The sequence below is a fragment of the Stegostoma tigrinum genome, chromosome 29 (genome assembly GCF_030684315.1).
Source record: "Stegostoma tigrinum isolate sSteTig4 chromosome 29, sSteTig4.hap1, whole genome shotgun sequence".
In the NCBI taxonomy this organism is placed as follows: Eukaryota; Metazoa; Chordata; class Chondrichthyes; order Orectolobiformes; family Stegostomatidae; genus Stegostoma; species Stegostoma tigrinum.
This window is the reverse complement of record NC_081382.1, coordinates 14,068,968-14,087,402: the sequence shown is the minus strand read 5'-3', so window position 1 is coordinate 14,087,402 and position 18,435 is coordinate 14,068,968. Positions and strand designations below refer to the sequence as shown.

General features: G+C 40.3%; 1 protein-coding gene across 3 annotated transcripts in view; it reads right to left on the bottom strand.

Annotated features, from left to right (window-relative positions):
• Nucleotides 1–18,435, bottom strand: part of LOC125465340 (astrotactin-2-like) — a 1,528,414-nt gene that overhangs the window by 1,354,238 nt on the left and 155,741 nt on the right. For all 3 annotated transcript variants that reach the window (XM_048558686.2, XM_048558687.2, XM_048558689.2), the window contains exon 2: nucleotides 10,182–10,369. In XM_048558686.2, coding sequence (XP_048414643.1) covers nucleotides 10,182–10,369 — 188 coding nt within the window. The remainder of the gene's footprint in view (nucleotides 1–10,181; nucleotides 10,370–18,435) is intronic.

Below are 18,435 nucleotides of genomic sequence, written 5' to 3'. Positions count from 1 at the left end.
TCTAAGGGCTTATTCTGAGTGAACTGGATCAGTGTCAAGGACTTTCCACATGTAAATAAATGATGGCTTGGTGATGGCATACCAGCTTGTGCGGAATGTTTTTTTCAGAATATTCTTTAACAGGGGAATGAGTACAGCTTCGACAATACTCAAGAAGCTCATCAGCATTCAGGTCTGGTTGATCAGCACCCATGTTTAAATAGAAGGTTTTGGCTGAGAGCGCAGGCAATCATTAGAGAGCTGAAGCAGCTGAGCCCCTGCTTGACTGATAGCCTTGACTGTATACAATTGGCTACTAATTTCACCATTTTTGTTTATACAAGCCGAAACTGTTCAAAGCACTTTAGGATCTCAGATATTAACTTTTTAAAAAAAGATCCTGAACGCTTAAAACTTCTACTGGATGACTATGAATGGAATTTTCTTCAAACCCATTGGTTTCATCATAATAGAAAGTTAGAAATGAAGCCCGTTAAGTTTTTCTTTTCTAACAAAAAATTATATTCTTATGTTATGATAAGGCTTATGTACTTCCGTGTATCATGGGTGTATTAAGGCATCATATCTTGGAAGAAAGAGCATTAGGAGGGACCACATATGTTGAAATGTTGTAAATTTGTACTTCCCTTTCAAAAGGTTTGCTCATGCACTTAATGACTCTTGTTATGCCACGAAACAAAACACTTTAAAAACATGGTTCAACTCGAAACTACCTAGCGATAGCCCATATCTACTGATGCAAAATAGCGGTCAGATCAAAAGAGCTGAGCGTGCTCTCACAACCTGAAATAGTCCGCACCTATAAAAGGCTATCCCTAAAATTGAAAAGTCCAGAAATGGAATCAGGAATTTCAGGATCAAAACTTACCTGCTACTTTCAAAAGCATTCCCTCGTTCACCTGTCTCAGTGAAATTCTGACCCGATTCAGTTCAGGCCTTTTTTCAGAGCTAAGTTCACTCTCCAACTTTGATCCAAACTATATCACTCTCTGATCCTATCATTCCACTATTCACAATACACATCTACCCAATTACTGAAAGGCCAATTATATTCTTTATTGATATCTGGTTAGAATTTGAAAATAAACTTCAGGTTCTTTAAATAAACAATTAAATGAATTGTGAAAACTGCATATTTGGCAAAGACATAAAACTGACTAATACAGTTGGCAATATGAAAGTAAAAACATTTACCCTTCAAAATAAACATCATGCAAATCGCCACCTTCCAATTAAAGAGAGAAAAGAACATTCTCTGCAGAGATAAATGTTAAAAAAAAACACCTCACCAAATAAGTTTTGGTTTTTGAGGAAAGAAAGGACAAGACATGAAATATTCAAAGTGCAATCATTCAGGTTCTTGCACATGTAGATACGTATCAAAAATATAGGCTGCTGTCACTGGATCATTATACACGCAGTGCATTCAGGAATCAGTGAGAACTCAGAATTTTCAAAGTGAAACTTCAATTAGTATGCCAGTTATCATTTGGACCCTCAGAAAGGGTCTTCTCAGAAAGAAAGAACATGAACTCGGTAACTTCTCTCTTTGAACAGGCTGTACCCCATATTAAATAATTTCCATGAAAAACTGAATACTTGATAGCCATATGCCCAGGCAAGTGACTTCCAACAAACAAGTCCAAGTAATTATCTTAAGCCATATAATTCTTAAGATTGGGCATGCTAAATTACCCAATAACATGTAGGGATGTGCAGGCTAGTTGAATTGGCTATGGGAAATGCGGGATTATGGGCATAGAGTGGAGGTGTGGGTCTGGGTGGGAGGCTGTTCAGAGTGTTGGCTAAGGCTTAATAAGCCAAATAGCTTCTATCTGCAGTGTAGTGATTCTGCGATTCTAGACATCTCCTTAAAAAATTCCAAACATTAATAAATCTGTCTGAGGCACAACCTACCAATATTACAAATGATAGTGTCGCCTCAATCTATGCCTCCTTATCTTGATGTCATGGTTTGATTTGAAATAGGATCCTAGACCAACAATTTCTTCAAGATTTACCACCTTACTTGCAGGTTAGATGGCTCAGTTTGCTAGATGACTTGGGTATGGTGTAAAATAAAAGCCAATGGGTATGGATCCAGTTCCTGTGCTTGCTTTGGTGGTTGATGAGCATTTGATTTCCCACCTTAAATCAAGCTCGTAAAATGGTCTCTCTCAAATTGTACATAACTAATTGTATCTTACCAATTGAGAGAGATACCTCTGGCTTTTTGTGGCTTATGGCTGCTTACCTACCAATTCCATCCCTTTTTTAAGGCTACCTCTTAGATGTCTTTTTAAGGCTGAAAAATCCTATCCTCTTGAGTTCCAGCTCAGAAAATAGTACTCTATTTGGTTTGTTTCACTTCTCCAAATAATTTCTGATACCCTAAAGATGTTTCTCTGTTTTCCAATGGTCACTGGACACATACAAGGTGTCATTTAACTAGAGCAATGTCCAATTTGATGAATTCCCTCAATTTGATAGTTTCTTGCTTCATTACATTGCTTAGCATTTATCAGCTCTGTGAATGCATCTTATAACTACATTCAAGAGCTCAATCAAGTAACATATCTTAATCTCTCTTAACTTCATCCTTCACTATCTTGGCACTGTTCATAAAGTGCTTAATTCACATATTTTTCTTCTTTACATTATTTAAAGTCAGTTTTGATTAGTATTGATATATCCCTGACACATTTTGGCTAATTCACTGCATAGCTTTTGAATTGCCTTTGCCAATTCAAATGCTTCATCTGTTTTATGGTCATGTGGGAATTTGACCAATTTACATTGAGCTTCAATCGATAACGGTAAATGAGATGTCAGTTATAACAAAGTGAGCAGGTTGCTAACTGCATGAAGGGAGATGTGATATTAACTTATTATTTGCATAAAATAAATTCACTTTGTGGTCGGAATTTGCGACACAGGTTCTGTTTATGCACTACATTCAGCAATTTAAGCATTTACAATATCAAGATTTGTAGTTTTTCCATGCAATATCATAAAGTCAGCATGGTATGGAATCATAATATACGATTATTCATAGGTTGAGCACTGCTGACCCTCAATTGTTTCCTTCCAAAGCTTAAAAAAGCAAATTTTCTCCCAGCTCATCTTGAATCATTGACGTATAACTACATTTGACCAATATTCACATCAGCAACAAATTCTTCTCTTCAAACTTTAAGTGTTTTGAAAAAAGCACACAGGTCCTTTCTTTTCCTTATCAATCTGTTCAGACGTATATTGCAGATGGCAAGTCTTTCATTTTCGGGCATATTCCTGGCATAAAACAGTTGACAAAAGTAATTCTTATAATGAACAGATGTTCATGCTTTTTCATTTCTTTCTGATAATTAAAAAAAAAAGATTGTATTATCCAACTCATACAAAGAATGCCAGCTTATTCAATTTTGATTTGATAAATTATATAATTATCATGAAAAAATATCAAATATATCACCACTTTAACAATAAACAAATTATATGAGTAACGAGGATTCAATGATTACAATGAAACAAATTATGTCTACTGCCCAAGTTAATTTGAGACTATATCTTAGATATGCAGCAAAGTGGAGTACAGATCTAATGCAATCACCTTGGCTTATTCATTGGGAATGAAGACTCCATTACCAGAAGAATTTAGTTTAGAGAAGATTTTGCGGCATGATATGAGATTTCATGCATTTATCTGAAAGCTAACTAGGAACAGAAGATAGAGTTTCAGCCAATTTTATATGAATTAATCAAAAACAGAAATTGCTGGAGAAACTCAGCTATCTGGCAGAATCTGTGAAGAGAAAACAATGATAACATTTCAAGTCAAGTGATTCTTTGTTCCAAAGATGGGTCACTAATTTGCCAATGTTAGCACTGTTTTCTCTTCACAGATCCTGCCAGGCCTGCTCAGTTTTTCCAGCAATTCCTGTTTTTGTTTGTTTCAGATCTCCGGCAGAAGCAGTTCTTTGGTTTCTAATATGAATGAATGATTTGGGTATTCAAGGTATAACTTGCAAGACTGTAGACGACACATAACTTACAATTGTAGAAAACAATAAGCAGGATACTGACAGCCTTCAAGGGGACAGAAATATATGAAATGGGCAGACACATGTCAGCTAATATTTACCACAAGATGGAAGAGATTCAATCTGAACTAAATGTCATAGGTTTTAATAGACACGCAGGAATAGACAGACTTGTGGATGAACACACAAATCTAGGGTGATGGCAGAATTGGCTGAAAAGGTTGTTAAAAAAAAGGTTGTCTTTAACTTTAGATGAATAGTATACAAAAGTAAGTAAACAAAACTGAACCTGTATAAAACATTGATTGCATTGCTCAGATTTCACTCGGCACACTGTATTCAAATCTGTGCAATATGTCTTGGCAAGGATGTCCAGCAATTACAGAGGATGTAGCTTTAACTGAATGGGATGAGGAACATCAGATACCGGAAAAGATAGGATGGAACTCTGTAGTGGAAAGTAGCTAACAGGAGATTTGATAGAGATGTTCAATATCATGAAAGAAGCCGGTGGAATAATTTTGGAACAAACATTTTGAGCGGCAGAAGAGTCATTAATCATCAGACACATACCTCAAGTTTTCAGCAATTAAAAGAAAAGGGATATTGCTCAAAGAAATTGCTTTCAAATAACATTGGGTTTTGAGATCTAGAGGACATCGTCAGAAAGTGTGGTGGAAGCTGGTTCAATAATGGCATCTTAAAGAAAACAGGATAAATATCGGAAGAGAAAAATATTTATATGACAATGGGAAAAGAGCAGGGAAGTGTGAATAATGGGATAGATCCACAAAACAGCCAACATTGCCATGTTAAGTCGAAAGGCCTCGTTCTGTGTTACCTCATTCGATAGTGCTAAACCTGAAATACCTAATAAATAATGTTGAACGATTATTTTCTATTGCAAATTCTGGCTTAAATTTAAGTTTTCATATCAGGAGACTTGGCAAGGTCAGAACTTCATTTGGTTGTATTGCCAGAAGCACTCTTCAAGCAGGATTAGATTGAATCCACAGAGAGGGAATGTATAAAAACCAAGCTTTGGCAGGAAATTCACAGCATACTGCTTTCCAGCACTCCCTGTGGTCAGTCAGAGAGAAATATTAAAAATCCTCTGGGATTCAGATGTCCCTGCTCCTACCTCCATTTGGCTCCATGGGGTGAAAAGGAGAAAATAGAACAAAATACAGTTGCGAACAGGATCCATTCTGGAGTCCATTCGCAAGTCAATTTCTACACAAGTCAGAACACTTTGCAGATCAATATAACATAGCCATTCCTAAGTATAGGAAATGTTTATATGTCAGATCTTTAAAATTACATTCCTATATGGGATTGTGTTTGTAAGTATGAGCATTCGTAAGATCGGCATTTGTAACTCGGGGAACCCTCGAAACTTCCTGTTAGCAAGAGTAAATAGTATGCACCTCTAAGAACATCCAAATTGTGCTTCTATTTTGAAGTATTCAAACGAGTAGAACGGACAAAAATTCATAAACAAGATGTTTTTGCACTTAATTAACTGACATTTATTCTTTACTTGCATTATAGCTCGACATGTGACAAAATGTGAGGTAGATCCAAACACAATAACAAACTGAATGTTTCCAACATTGGCATCTGTCTTGAAAGCTTCAATCTGCTCATAACAAAGCAAAGGCTTGTTTTTAATTACTACTCAATTTTAACAACAATACAATTAAAAAGAAAATCAGTGAAAGTAAGAACTGCTGATGCTGGAATCAGCGATAACACAGTGTGGAGCTGGAGGAACACAGCAGGCCAGGCAGCTTCAGAGGAGAAGAAGAGTTGACATTTCGGCTTAGGACCCTTCCTGAGAAATGTTTTTTTTTCAGTTGCATTCAACAAGGATCAGATCATCACATTTCATTCTATTACAAATGTGACCTTGAATGTAAGTTTATAATTTGAAAAGCACTTAGCATCTTCATGAACACTGAGCACTGCTAAAATGGGAATAAGTGATGCTTGACCAAATCAATGGGATTGAAATGAAGTCAGGTATTGTATAGCACTTTAATAAGGTAGAGATTTTCCTTTTATCCTTACACCCAGTGCAGAGAAACGAGGACCAAACACATAACACAGGATTCACTTAAACAGCATTTTACTCAACACTATTTTCAATAAAGCCAATTGTGCTCAAATGATAAATAACAAAAGAACACAACAACTTCCATCTTGGTGAGTGCTTAACATCTATTTATTGACTTTTCACAGTGAGTTGCATTCCAGCTCATGCCGTGTCCTCTTTCATTCAAAGGTACAGTGTTTCATTTTCACGATTAAGCTTATCCATGACTGCAGATAATTTTACCTCAGTCACATATATACACTCGCATAACAATATGCAGAAACATTTTACAGCTGTAACCTTGAAATTGGTTCTGACTGTAAGGTGCCAAACTTTAATTCAAGGCCTTGAATTGTCTAACCATAATTCATTAATACCTTTAATTCACAAAGTCCCACAGCATCCACCAAATCCAAGAAACAGTAACTAATCTCTGTTCTTTGTGCAACTATCTTTCTTTAAGGCTTAATCAGTTGCAGCACATACCTTCAATCCTGCAACGTGCCTATTAATTTCATCTACATATTGTGCACCATAAACTGCAGCATAAATCCAAAAGGAATAGCATTTAAGTAGGGATGCTTACGAGAACTATATAAAGTACTAGTCAGATCACAGCGAGAATATTGTAAATATCTTTGGCCGCATGTCTGAGGGAAGATACATACTTGCACTGGAGGTAGTCCAGATAAGGTTCACTTGGCTGATCACAAGTATAAAGGGACTGCCTTATGAAGAAAGCTCAGCAAGATAGGTCAGAAACTCACTGGAATTCAGAGGAATGGGAGATTCATTCTTATTGAAACAGCTAAGATTCTCTGGGGACTTGACAGGATCGATATGAAAAAGTTGTTTTCCTTACTTTTTTGGCACGGCACGGTGGCTCAGTGGTTAGCACTGCAGCTTCACAGCACCAGGGACCCGGGTTCGATCCCAGCCTCGGGCGACTGTCTGTGTGGAATTTGCACATTCTCCCCGTGTCTGCGTGGGTTTCCTCCGGGTGCTCCGGTTTCCTCCCACAGTCCAAAAATGTGCAGGCTAGGTGGCTCGGCCATGCTAAATTGTCCATAGTGTTCCGGGTGTGTTTGTTATAGGGGGATGGGTCTGGGTGGGATGCTTCAAGGGGCGGTGTTGACTTGTTGGGCCAAAGGGCCTGTTTCCACACTGTAGCGAATCTAATCTAATCTTACGGGAGAGTCTAGGACCAAAGGGCATAATCTCAGGATAAAGGGTTACACATTTAATATAGTGATGAGAAGGAATTCCTTCTCTCAAAGTGTAGTCATTCTGTGGAATTCATTTTTACTATAGAGGGTTTCTGAGATTGGGTCGTTAAATATATTCAAGACTGTGAAAGACAGATTTCAATCAGTAAAGTAATCAAGGGCTGAAGGAAAAATGCAGGAAAGTGGAGTTGAGCATTGTCAGATCAGCCGTGATTTTATTGAATGAGGGAGCACACACAATAAGTTGAATGATTTACTTTTGCTCCTATATCATATGGACCCTTTTGGATACAATGTGCCTGAGAGTTAACATCTGGTATCCACAAAGTCAAAAATATGCTGTCAATGAAAGGTCAAATTAGCCTGCAATCCTCACAAAACCACATGTCCACTCTACAAGGTAATGAATTTTTTTGACAACTCTGAATATAGAGCCTCAGTAATGTCTCCTTTACTGCAAGGGGGAGCAGACTAGGAGATACTGCCAACATTTTCTGCTCCAGTCCAAAAGGCACGTGGTCATTTTCAGTCTCTCATAATGTCATCCTGCTGTGAAGTTGTACTTGTATTTGCAGAAGATGGCAGATTTTATGTGCGACCAAACTCAGTGAAGTGCAGACGACTGACACACCGGGTTCGGAACGGGAAAGCACACATTTTTTTGGGTGCAAGGGTCATAATTTAAGTCTTTACAATGACCATTCAGATCAATTTGATTATTAAGTAAATTTGGTGGACTGACATCATCTGAATGACTGGAACATTATTCTGAGAGGCTTTACAAATACAGAGGTTCACCTCCACTCCACCTCTATCCCAATAGCTGACAGGTATGATACAGATTTTTCATTCCCAAAGGAATACTGTATGGCCAAGTGCTTAGGAAGCTTTATTATCCCGCATGAGTATTGGCAGTTCTTGAGATTTTAGGTAGAATCATTCTAAGGCAAGGTTTTACGCAGTAAAAAAATCAAAGTAATTTCCTACAACAGCGTATGCTCTTAATGAAGTGCATATCTTAACAGGCCATTGAGGTGAATGAATGGCTGCATGGAAAAAAATATTAAAATTGCACTAATTTTTGCTTTCCAATATTTGAGTGGAAGGGTTTATGCTGTACAGGAATATTCCAGGCACAATGCATGCCAATTATAGCTGTACTGGAACTGATTGTCAAGCTGGAAACAATAATCCTGTTCTTGTTTCTGATAAAATGCTACCATGCAATTTAGCCTTCAGCGATCCTAAACAAGATTTAAAAAAAAGAGAATTTAATCAGCACCAATCATTGATAGATTTCATTTTTAGTTCAATACTGTAGTAAGGTAAATTTAGCACGAGTATTTTAGAAGTGTTTCTGGTCAAGTGTTAGTGTTTATGCACGTATACATTGGTTTGGATTTGTGGTCAGCGGTGATGCAAGGACACTCACTGCTGACTTTGAAGAAAGCCTCACTAAGAATCTCACGCTGTCTATCTTCAGATAGTTAACTCTTTCAACTTGTAATTGGTTGTCACAACATTTTGTGATGATTCATAGCATCAAACTGCAGTGGTGTGATAAAACTCTCCAAACAGCCAGACACATCAAAGATTTCTCATTGACAGCCAACGAGGAAGTCAATTATATGAAGAACCAAATCAACTTTGAACATTTCAGACATTGCCCAAAGCTACATTTGCGCCTTACTCTTAAAATCTCAATGCACATACATGGATTTAAGATAATGAAGGGATTGATGAATTAAAGTAAGTAAGTATAAAATCAAACATGAATCTCCAATAAAATAGCATGCAAAATAATACAAACTATAGTAAATGAATGAGGTTGTGAGGAACTCACCTCTAATTTTCTAACGTGGTGTTTGTGATGATTGAAGATTTACATTGGACACATGTGCAGTCAAGTCATAATAACACTGAAATCCTGCGAACATAAGCTGGCTTCAAATGTGGCTTCTAGAGATGCATAGATGGTATTTCACACTGATTCAGAACTGAAAGTTAACTAGCTAATGCTTTGCATGCTACTATCTGTATTGGACAGTGATTATTTACAAATCTATGATCGAGTCTGTGTAAAAAAAAATGCAATCATTGCATGCAAACTTCGCTGACACAAGAGACAAGGAATTGGGTCCCAACTACTACATCCATTCATCTTTTTCAGGAAATAATCAAAGTATTTTTCCCATCACTTGTTTCATTTGCAAAATATTGAAACAACACCACAGTTGGCAGTTAAGTTCCAGGGAGGACAAGGCATGTAATATACAAAATTTCAAGTTGTTTATTTTCTCTCCTTTCATTTCTCTTAATAACTTTACCACTATTTCCCTGAAGACTGTAGGCATGTGCTATATTGTCAAGTTCCAACATTTTTGTCACAATTACTGTTAATCCAAACACTGGATGGCAGATCAAAACACGAATGTTAACACCTATGCTTGGATTACCATATCTATTCCTTTAGAAGCATGGCAATAAACAAACATTCATTATTTGGGTGAACTATGGGCTCAGAACCCACAGCTTCTCGCTCCCTGAATCATGCTCTCACTTAACTATTTATACTGGTGGTCTGACAGTTCCTAGAGTCCTCAACTAGGTGAAAGACACTCTACACTCCATTCTGTCAACAGTGTTTGCTTAAAGAGTTCTTCAATTAATTGTGTTTCACTGTTGTTTACTGACCTGTAATACGACTTCCATGTTATCAATAAGCTTAATTTAAGATCCTTTATTGATAAATGAAAATTCATACTTCATAGTAGTACTGGTTGGCAGGGAGAGGACATGACTTATTTGAAGAGTTCTCACCATGACTGAAACATGAAGGACATGCATCTGTTCATCCACAATCTCAGAGGGCTCCCGCAGAGTTGGCGGAGTTATCTGGGAAAGGTGCTCAGCATTACTCATGGACACATGGAAATACAAGGTACCATTCTCCAGCCATTGCTGCTTCCAGTGGACCAAAGAGATATCAGCAACCGTTCCAGTCATTTCTGAAATGAGAGAAAAAACCGTGTTCAAAGCTAATGTTTATATTGTGAACAATTCCATCACATAGTCATGTCAGGAGTAGTCAGTATTAGTGAGTATTATTTTAATGAGATTGAGTGGGTGGGATTATTTTAATATTGCATAGTTTTGACACAATTAAACATTTACCTCACCAATGTTAAAATGTCTAGAACCAAAATATTTACTGATAAAATTTTAAAATTCTACAATTCATCATGTCTCATGCTTTGCTTCTGCCAAAGAAAGTGAATCAATGCTCCACAGAATGATGAAAAAGATTATTCGCATAAGTTGCTACAAATTCCTTCAGAAATCAATTAAGCAATGAAACCAATGTTTAAGAAGGCTAGCACCCAGTTGGGATCTGAGTAGGTGAACAAAAAGGTAAAGAACTGTTTGAAATCAATATGAGAAAATGGTTTGAATGAAACATGTTCATCTTCCATAGTCCGGTATTCACTACTGTTGCAACGTCTTTCAAATGTGGGGAATGGGATGAGGGGCAGTGTGAAAAATCAATATTACATATTCAGCAATCAGATTTGTGTGAAGATTTTGAAACATTCCTTAAAGAACACTGAGGGGTTCATGGAAATTATCTCCCATGTCATTTCGTCACCCTCTCTGTACTCATCTTTACTCATTCCTCTCAAAGAATTAGAGTTGAAATAAGTCAGCCATGTTTACTTCTCCAGCTGAGAGACCATTAAACCAACAGTACAAATTACATACAATTATCCCCATGCTTAATGTGCTGGATAGCTCAGCAATCAGATTACAAGTTTTACACACTGAACATAGAAGACTTTTCACTTCAATAGAGACAATTAATATTGTAACAAAATTTTCTTCCTTCAACTGAATTCTATGTGGGTTTATATGTCGAGCAACCATATCTTTTGACTTCATCATGTGTTTTTGATTAATAACAATATTAAAAATGCAATGGATATTTCACTCCCTTCCCTACCTATTTCAGACTAACACCCAAAATATAAATGTTCCAAATCGCACAAAATCTAAATTTGATGACCATCATGTGTTGTGCATGATATATTTTGTGGAAATACATTACAGTAAAACTAACCAAAATATGGCATTGAGGATAAAGGTTTCTGAAACCATCCAAAATGTTTTCTGTTCCACTTACTTATCTTTGTGATACACTGTAATTGTAACAATAATGAGGGAAAAGTGAAGCAATGTGGAACCAAGTCAATTTGACCCTGGCAGTTTATAGGATTAGTATATTACCAATTTTGTGAGCCATTGCTAAAGAAAATAAAATCAAAATGTCCAATATATTAGTCTAGCTTGTTTTTTATTTGCTTTTTATACGCCTTAGCCATACATTGTTATTTTCAGCTTCACTATTCTAAATTCTGGCAGATATGCAAGCACGGACATCACAAGGGAGAATGAAGTGACCTCCTCCTTCTTTAATAATCATTTCAATTACAGAAATGGATTCTCTTCTCCATTACTCATTTAACTTACCACAAATGAGATCTTAAATCTTGAGGGACTGCAGCTAAATGTTGGGCAGGGGCGACTGCAATCACATTTGATACATGCCAGAATTACAGTAATCACAACAAGATACCAAGACACAAAATACCATAACAGTACCTACTAATTATATTCATATATTTTCCATCTGGAAGGAATGCAATGTTTTGACAGGTAATCTTTAATGCATTGTTGGCCTTTCATAGAGATGATAAGCTTCGTGGATGACTAAAATCCATTCACTTTCGTCGTCTCATTGTGTGGGTTTGCACAGCATAAACAAACTTCAACTGAGTGAATGAGCTGCATCATATTAGTTACTGGGCGAACAATAAAACCACAGAGAAAAGGTGGATTGGTTGTTGCCCAAAGAAGCCAAATTCAATCTGTGAAGGAAGTTGCTGGACAGATTGCAATCAAAATGAAACATTGTGAGTCATGAATTGTGGACCAGCAAACAATTGCGCTCCGGATTCTTTGGGTTATTTTCAATTTGTGATGGTATGAGGAGGAGGTGGAGAGAAATTAAATCATACATGGCAGGAGAGGCCATCTGGTCCTTTATATTTGTGCTGGTTCTTTGTAAAAAATATTAACTTGCCGGTACTCTTTCCTAAAGCTACAACAACATGTTGTCATTCCTGCAATTGCCCATAGTACTTGATTGCACTGGAACGCTGGTCTTTCAAACATCTGGTTTGTGTTCAATACAAAGTGAAAGATATGCAAAAGAATTGGGTCTTGTGTTTGCTGAAAGTGTCATGATAATGGATCTTAAACCCAGATCAGCTAGACACTTAGTTTTGAGTCCAACTTGTCTATTTAAGGAAGAGCTTCTACAGCTAAACAAATGACTGCAGACATAAGTTCTGCAGCTGTCTGGAGGGAAATTCTTTGCTACGTCGTGCCTCATGAGGTGTCATGGATGCTTCAAAGGGATGGATCTAAAAGGGGGAAATGCACAACAAACTGTCCCCTGAGAGTTATCTCAAACTGTGAGCACGATGGGACAAAAAACAGAAGTCTGGGCAAGACACATCGTTGTGCGGTTGCTTTTCAAACTGACTCATAAAGAGGGGTTAAAAGCCCATTTAGCCCAAGACTGGAATGTGTTACTGAGCTGATGCACAAGTGTCAGTGGGTTGAGGTCCCAGTGTGTACTAGCCTTGGTCTAAGTATTAATATGCTATGAAGATCATCAAAGAACAATCTCCTTGTCACCCTTGCATTGTAGATAAATGATGCATTTTATTTTTGAGGGTTGGAAGCCGTTTGGTCAGCAAACCTATCAAAGGAAAGTAGGAAAAAAACAAATCAGTCAGCCTGTAAAGCCAAGGGGTTTGAAAATGACTGCTCAACAATCAATGGTTCGCTATCCTCTTTCCACAAACAACAGAAAGTGAAGCACATCGCTTTTAACTTATACTTTTTTTTGGGCTCACTTCTCATTTATAATTGGTATCATTATTTCTTCCTGCGTTAATAATGACTCTTATAAATGTAGTCTTCTGATAACTCAAGAACGCCAAGTTAAATTGGCTCACACAAAAAATACTCCAAGTGTGAGTGATCCTTTGTAAATTAACATTGTTGTGATCAATGAAGGAGTATTGGGTCTATAAAGAAGGGGAGCCACTTCATCCCTCCTCACCCATAAGCTTGACCATTTGGGATAACCTGGTTGGAATCGTGGCAGTTTGAGGAACCTCATATGGGATCTGGCTGTAACAAAAGGCTTGCTCAGTGGACAAAATTAGTTCATTAATAATGAAGACAGCAATTAATTCATTCATCTGGAATGACAGACAAATTTTAAAGATCGGTACTGGTATATTTGGGGGCTATCCACTGACCCTATCCTGTAGCCGTCTATTTCCCACGGCTAATCCAACTCGTCCTGGACAGTATGGGCAATTTAGCATGGCCAATCCACTTAACCTGCACATTTTTGGACTGTGGGAGGAAATCAGAGCACTCGGAGGAAACACACTCAGAAATGGGGAGAATGTGCAAACATCACATGGACAGTTGCCTGAGGGTGGAATCGAACATCACTCCCTAGCAATGTGTGGCAGAATGCTAACCACTGAGCTACTGTGCTGCCCAAAGTTAGGAAGATCTGCCAGGTCCTCTTCCCAATTTTGGCATCTACCTAATGTATCCTGCCAGAGCATATAAATAAAACAATATCACCATTGTCTTACCAAACCATAGGGTGATTCTTTCATTAGACAGCAATGTCTGGTGGTGGTTTAACACTAGTGTCACTATCCCTCAGGTGAGAACAGAGATTGAAGAGGGTGCAGCTGGTGTGCGAATTGAACCCAAGCAGCTGGTATCACAGTGCATTGCAATCTGCTGTCCAGCCAACTGAGTTGACCAGTTCCCCAAACTAAATCAATCAAGTTTAGTTTTAAAAGGACCAATGAATTTAGCATTAACTGTTGTTTATGGAGGTGAGCTTCAAACACCCTGTGTAAAGAGAACAGTTTCCTAATTTCATTGTGGGACAATGTCACAGGATATGCGATGTACCATGAAGGAGAGAGATGTGGAAATATTCCTTCAGTGAAAGGGTAGTGAACGTGTGGTATTCTCAACCACAGTAAGCTGTGGAGGCCGAGTAACTGAATATATTCAAGAAAGAGGAAAACAAATGTGTATATTTTTGGGCATTACAGGGTATGGGGAGGAAGTATGAATATGGCGCTAAGATAGCCGATCAGACATGATCCTTTTTGAATGGTGGAGCATGGTCAAAGGGCTGAGTGATCACTCCTGCTTCTAGATTCTGTGTAATTCTTGACAGATTTGGTTGCAATTTTTTGGACAGTATCTTTTAAGTCCTAGACTATCAAACTCTTGTAAATTGTTTCTCCCATTCTACTTAGTCTGTTCCTTGAAATGTCGATAACTGCAATCAATTCACCTTTCAACTTTCCAAAATTTCAGACAGTTCCTACAATGTCAAATACAACCCCAGTTTACTTAATCTTTGGTCACAGCTGACAATTCAGAGCTCATCGATCATTCTAGAGAATCTGTCCTTCCTCCAAGACCATCATATTTAAGTTATCACACCCAGAACTACTCACAGTAGCTTAGGTATTACCTAACCTAGGTTAGCCTATCTGAAACAAGTCTTCTCCTATCCTCTTCTCTTTTAATCGGGAACTTATTTTATTCTAATCAACTTGTAGATGCTATCATACACTTCTAGAGCAGACAAGTCTCTCGATCCAAGCTCCAGCCCTTTAAATGTGCTTAGCACTCATTGTTTCTGGACAGGCGAACCAGCAAGATGAGCCTGTAAATTTCCTGTGTTTTTAATTTTAGCTCGTGGTTTAATGTACTCTACAATAAGGTCTCAGCTGTTCAGTTGTGAACCCATGCAATTCAAATGGCCAGCAGTCCCTTTTACACAGGGCAAATGGGAATATTAATCCAAATATATTGCCAAACTGTACAACAGGCTACTCAGAATACAATGCTTGTCCTTCATTGCAAGGATAGTTGATTTTTGAGAAGTATCTCAAGTATTCTTGTGCATATGCTGCTACATGACAAAATTGGTATACAGGACACAAGTTTGTTACTAAAACATAGTTTGAGTAAATCTAGCAAAGTAGATGTGTGTGGGTGCGGATACGTCAGTGCCTGTCTTCGCAGTTCTGTTTAATTCAGAAAAGACCACCATTTTCAAAGGGAAAGATATCAGAATATAGGGCATTGTGACCAATCAAGTGTTACATTTTCCTAGTTATGAATGCCTAGGTGACAGGCATAGAAAACAGTTTCAGAGTAACTTTGATAATAAAGTGTGAAGCTGGATGAACACAGCAGGCCAAGCAGCATCTCAGGAGCACAAAAGCTGACATTTCAGGCCTAGACCCTTCATCAGAGAGGGGGATGGGGTGAGGGTTCTGGAATAAATAGAGAGAGAGGGGGAGGCGGACCGAAGATGGAGAGAAAAGAAGATAGGTGGAGAGGAGAGTATAGGTGGGGAGGAAGGGAGGGGATAGGTCAGTCCAGGGAAGACGGGCAGGTCAAGGAAGTGGGATGAGGTTAGTAGGTAGGAAATGGAGGTGCGGCTTGAGGTGGGGGGAAGGGATGGGTGAGAGGAAGAACAGGTTAAGGAGGCAGAGACACGCTGGGCTGGTTTTGGGATGCAGTGGGGGGAGGGGATGAGCTGAGCTAGTTGTGTGATGCGGTGGTGGGAGGGGATGAACAGGGCTGGGGTGGGGGAAGGGGTGATTTTGAAGCTGGTGAAGTCCACTTGATACCATTGGGTTGCAAGGTTCCCAAGCGGAATATGAGTTGCTGTTCCTGCAACCTTCGGGTGGCATCATTGTGGCACTGCAAGAGGCCCATGGTGGACATGTCATCTAAAGAATGGGAGGGGGAGGTAAAATGGTTCGCGACTGGGAGGTACAGTTGTTTATTGCGAACCGAGCGGAGGTGTTCTGCAAAGCGGTCCAAAAGCCTCCGCTTGGTTTCCCCCATGTAGAGGAAGCCACACCGGTTACAATGGATACAGTATGCCACATTGGCAGATGTGCAGGTGAACCTCTGCTTAATATGGAAAGTTATCTTGGGGCCTGGGATGGGGGTGAGGGAGGAGGTGTGGGGGCAAGTGTAGCACTTCCTGCGGTTGCAGGGGAAGGTGCCGGGTGTGGTGGGGTTGGAGGGCAGTGTGGAGTGAACAAGGGAGTCACGGAGAGAGTGGTCTCTCTGGAAGGCAGACAAGGGTGGAGATGGAAAAATGTCTTGGGTGGTGGGGTCGGATTGTAGATGGCGGAAGTGTCGGAGGATGATGCATTGTATCTGGAGGTTGGTGGGGAGGTGTGTGAGAATGAGGGGGATCCTCTTTGGGCCGTTGTGCTGGGGGCAGGGTGTGAGGGATTTGTTGCGGGAAATGGGGGAGACGCAGTCAAGGGCTTTCTCGACCACTGCGGGGGGAAAATTGTGGTCCTTGAAGAACTTGGACATCTGGGATGTGCGGGAGTGGAATGCCTCATCCTGGGAGCAGATGCGGCAGCGGTGGAGGAATTGGGAACAGGGGATAGAAATTTTGCAGGAGGCTGGGTGGGAGGAGGTGTATTCTAGGTAGCTGTGGGAGTCGGTGGGCTTGAAATGGACATCAGTTACTAGCTGGTTGCCTGAGATTGAGACTGAGAGGTCCGGGAAGGTGAGGGAGTTGTTGGACGTGGAACAGTCCCTCTTCCACACCTACACAGGCCCCAAACCCCACCTCTTCCTCCATTACATTGGTGACTGTAACGGCGCTGCCTCTTGCTCCCCAGAGGAGCTCGAACAGTTCATCCACTTCACCAACACCTTCCACCCCGACCTCAAGTTCACCTGGACCATGTCCAACACATCCCTCACCTTCCTGGACTTCTCAGTCTCCATCTCAGGCAACCAGCTGGTAACTGATGTCCATTTCAAGCCCACCAACTCCCACAGCTACCTCGAATATACCTCCTCCCACCGACCCGCCTGCAAAAATTCCATCCACTATTCCCAATTCCTCCGCCTCCGCCGCATCTGCTCCCACGATGAGGCATTCCACTCCCACACATCCCAGACGTCCAAGTTCTTCAAGGACCGCAACTTTCCCCCCACAGTGGTTGAGAACGCCCTTTTACCGCGTCTCCCGCATTTCCCGCAACACATCCCTCACACCCCGCCCCCGCCACAACCGCCCAAAGAGGATCCCCTTCATTCTCACACACCACCCCACCAACCTCTGGATATAATGCATCTTCCTCTGACACTCCGCCATCTACAATCCGACCCCACCCCCACATTTTTCCATCCCCACCCTTGTCTGCCTTCCGGAGAGACTACTCTCTCTGTGACTCCCTTGTTCGCTCCACACTGCCCTCCAACCCCACCACACCCAGCACCATCCCCTGCAACCGCAGGAAATGCAACACTTGCCCCCACACCTCCTCCCTCACACCCATCCCAGGCCCCAAGATGACTTTCCATACTAAGCAGAGGTTCACCTGCCCATCTGCCAGTGTGGTATACTGTATCCATTGTACCCGGTGTGGCTTCCTCTACATTGGGGAAACCAAGCGGAGGCTTGGGGACCGCTTTGCAGAACACCTCCGCTCGGTTTGCAATAAACAACTGCACCTCCCAGTCGCGAACCATTTAAACCTCCCCTCGCATTCTTTAGATTACATGTCCATCATGGGCCTCCTGCAGTGCCACAATATGCCACCCGAAGGTTGCAGGAACAGCAACTCATATTCCGCTTGGGAACCCTGCAGCCCAATGGTATCAATGTGGACTTCACCAGCTTCAAAATCTCCCCTTCCCCCACCGCATCCCTAAACCAGCCCAGTTCGTCCCGTCTCCCCACCGCATCACACAACTAGCTCAGCTCATCCCCTCCCCCCACTGCATCCCAAAACCAGCCCAGCCTGTCTCTGCCTCCCTAACCTGTTCTTCCTCTCACCCATCCCTTCCTCCCACCTCAAGCTGCACCTCCATTTCCTACCTACTAGCCTCATCCCACCTCCTTGAC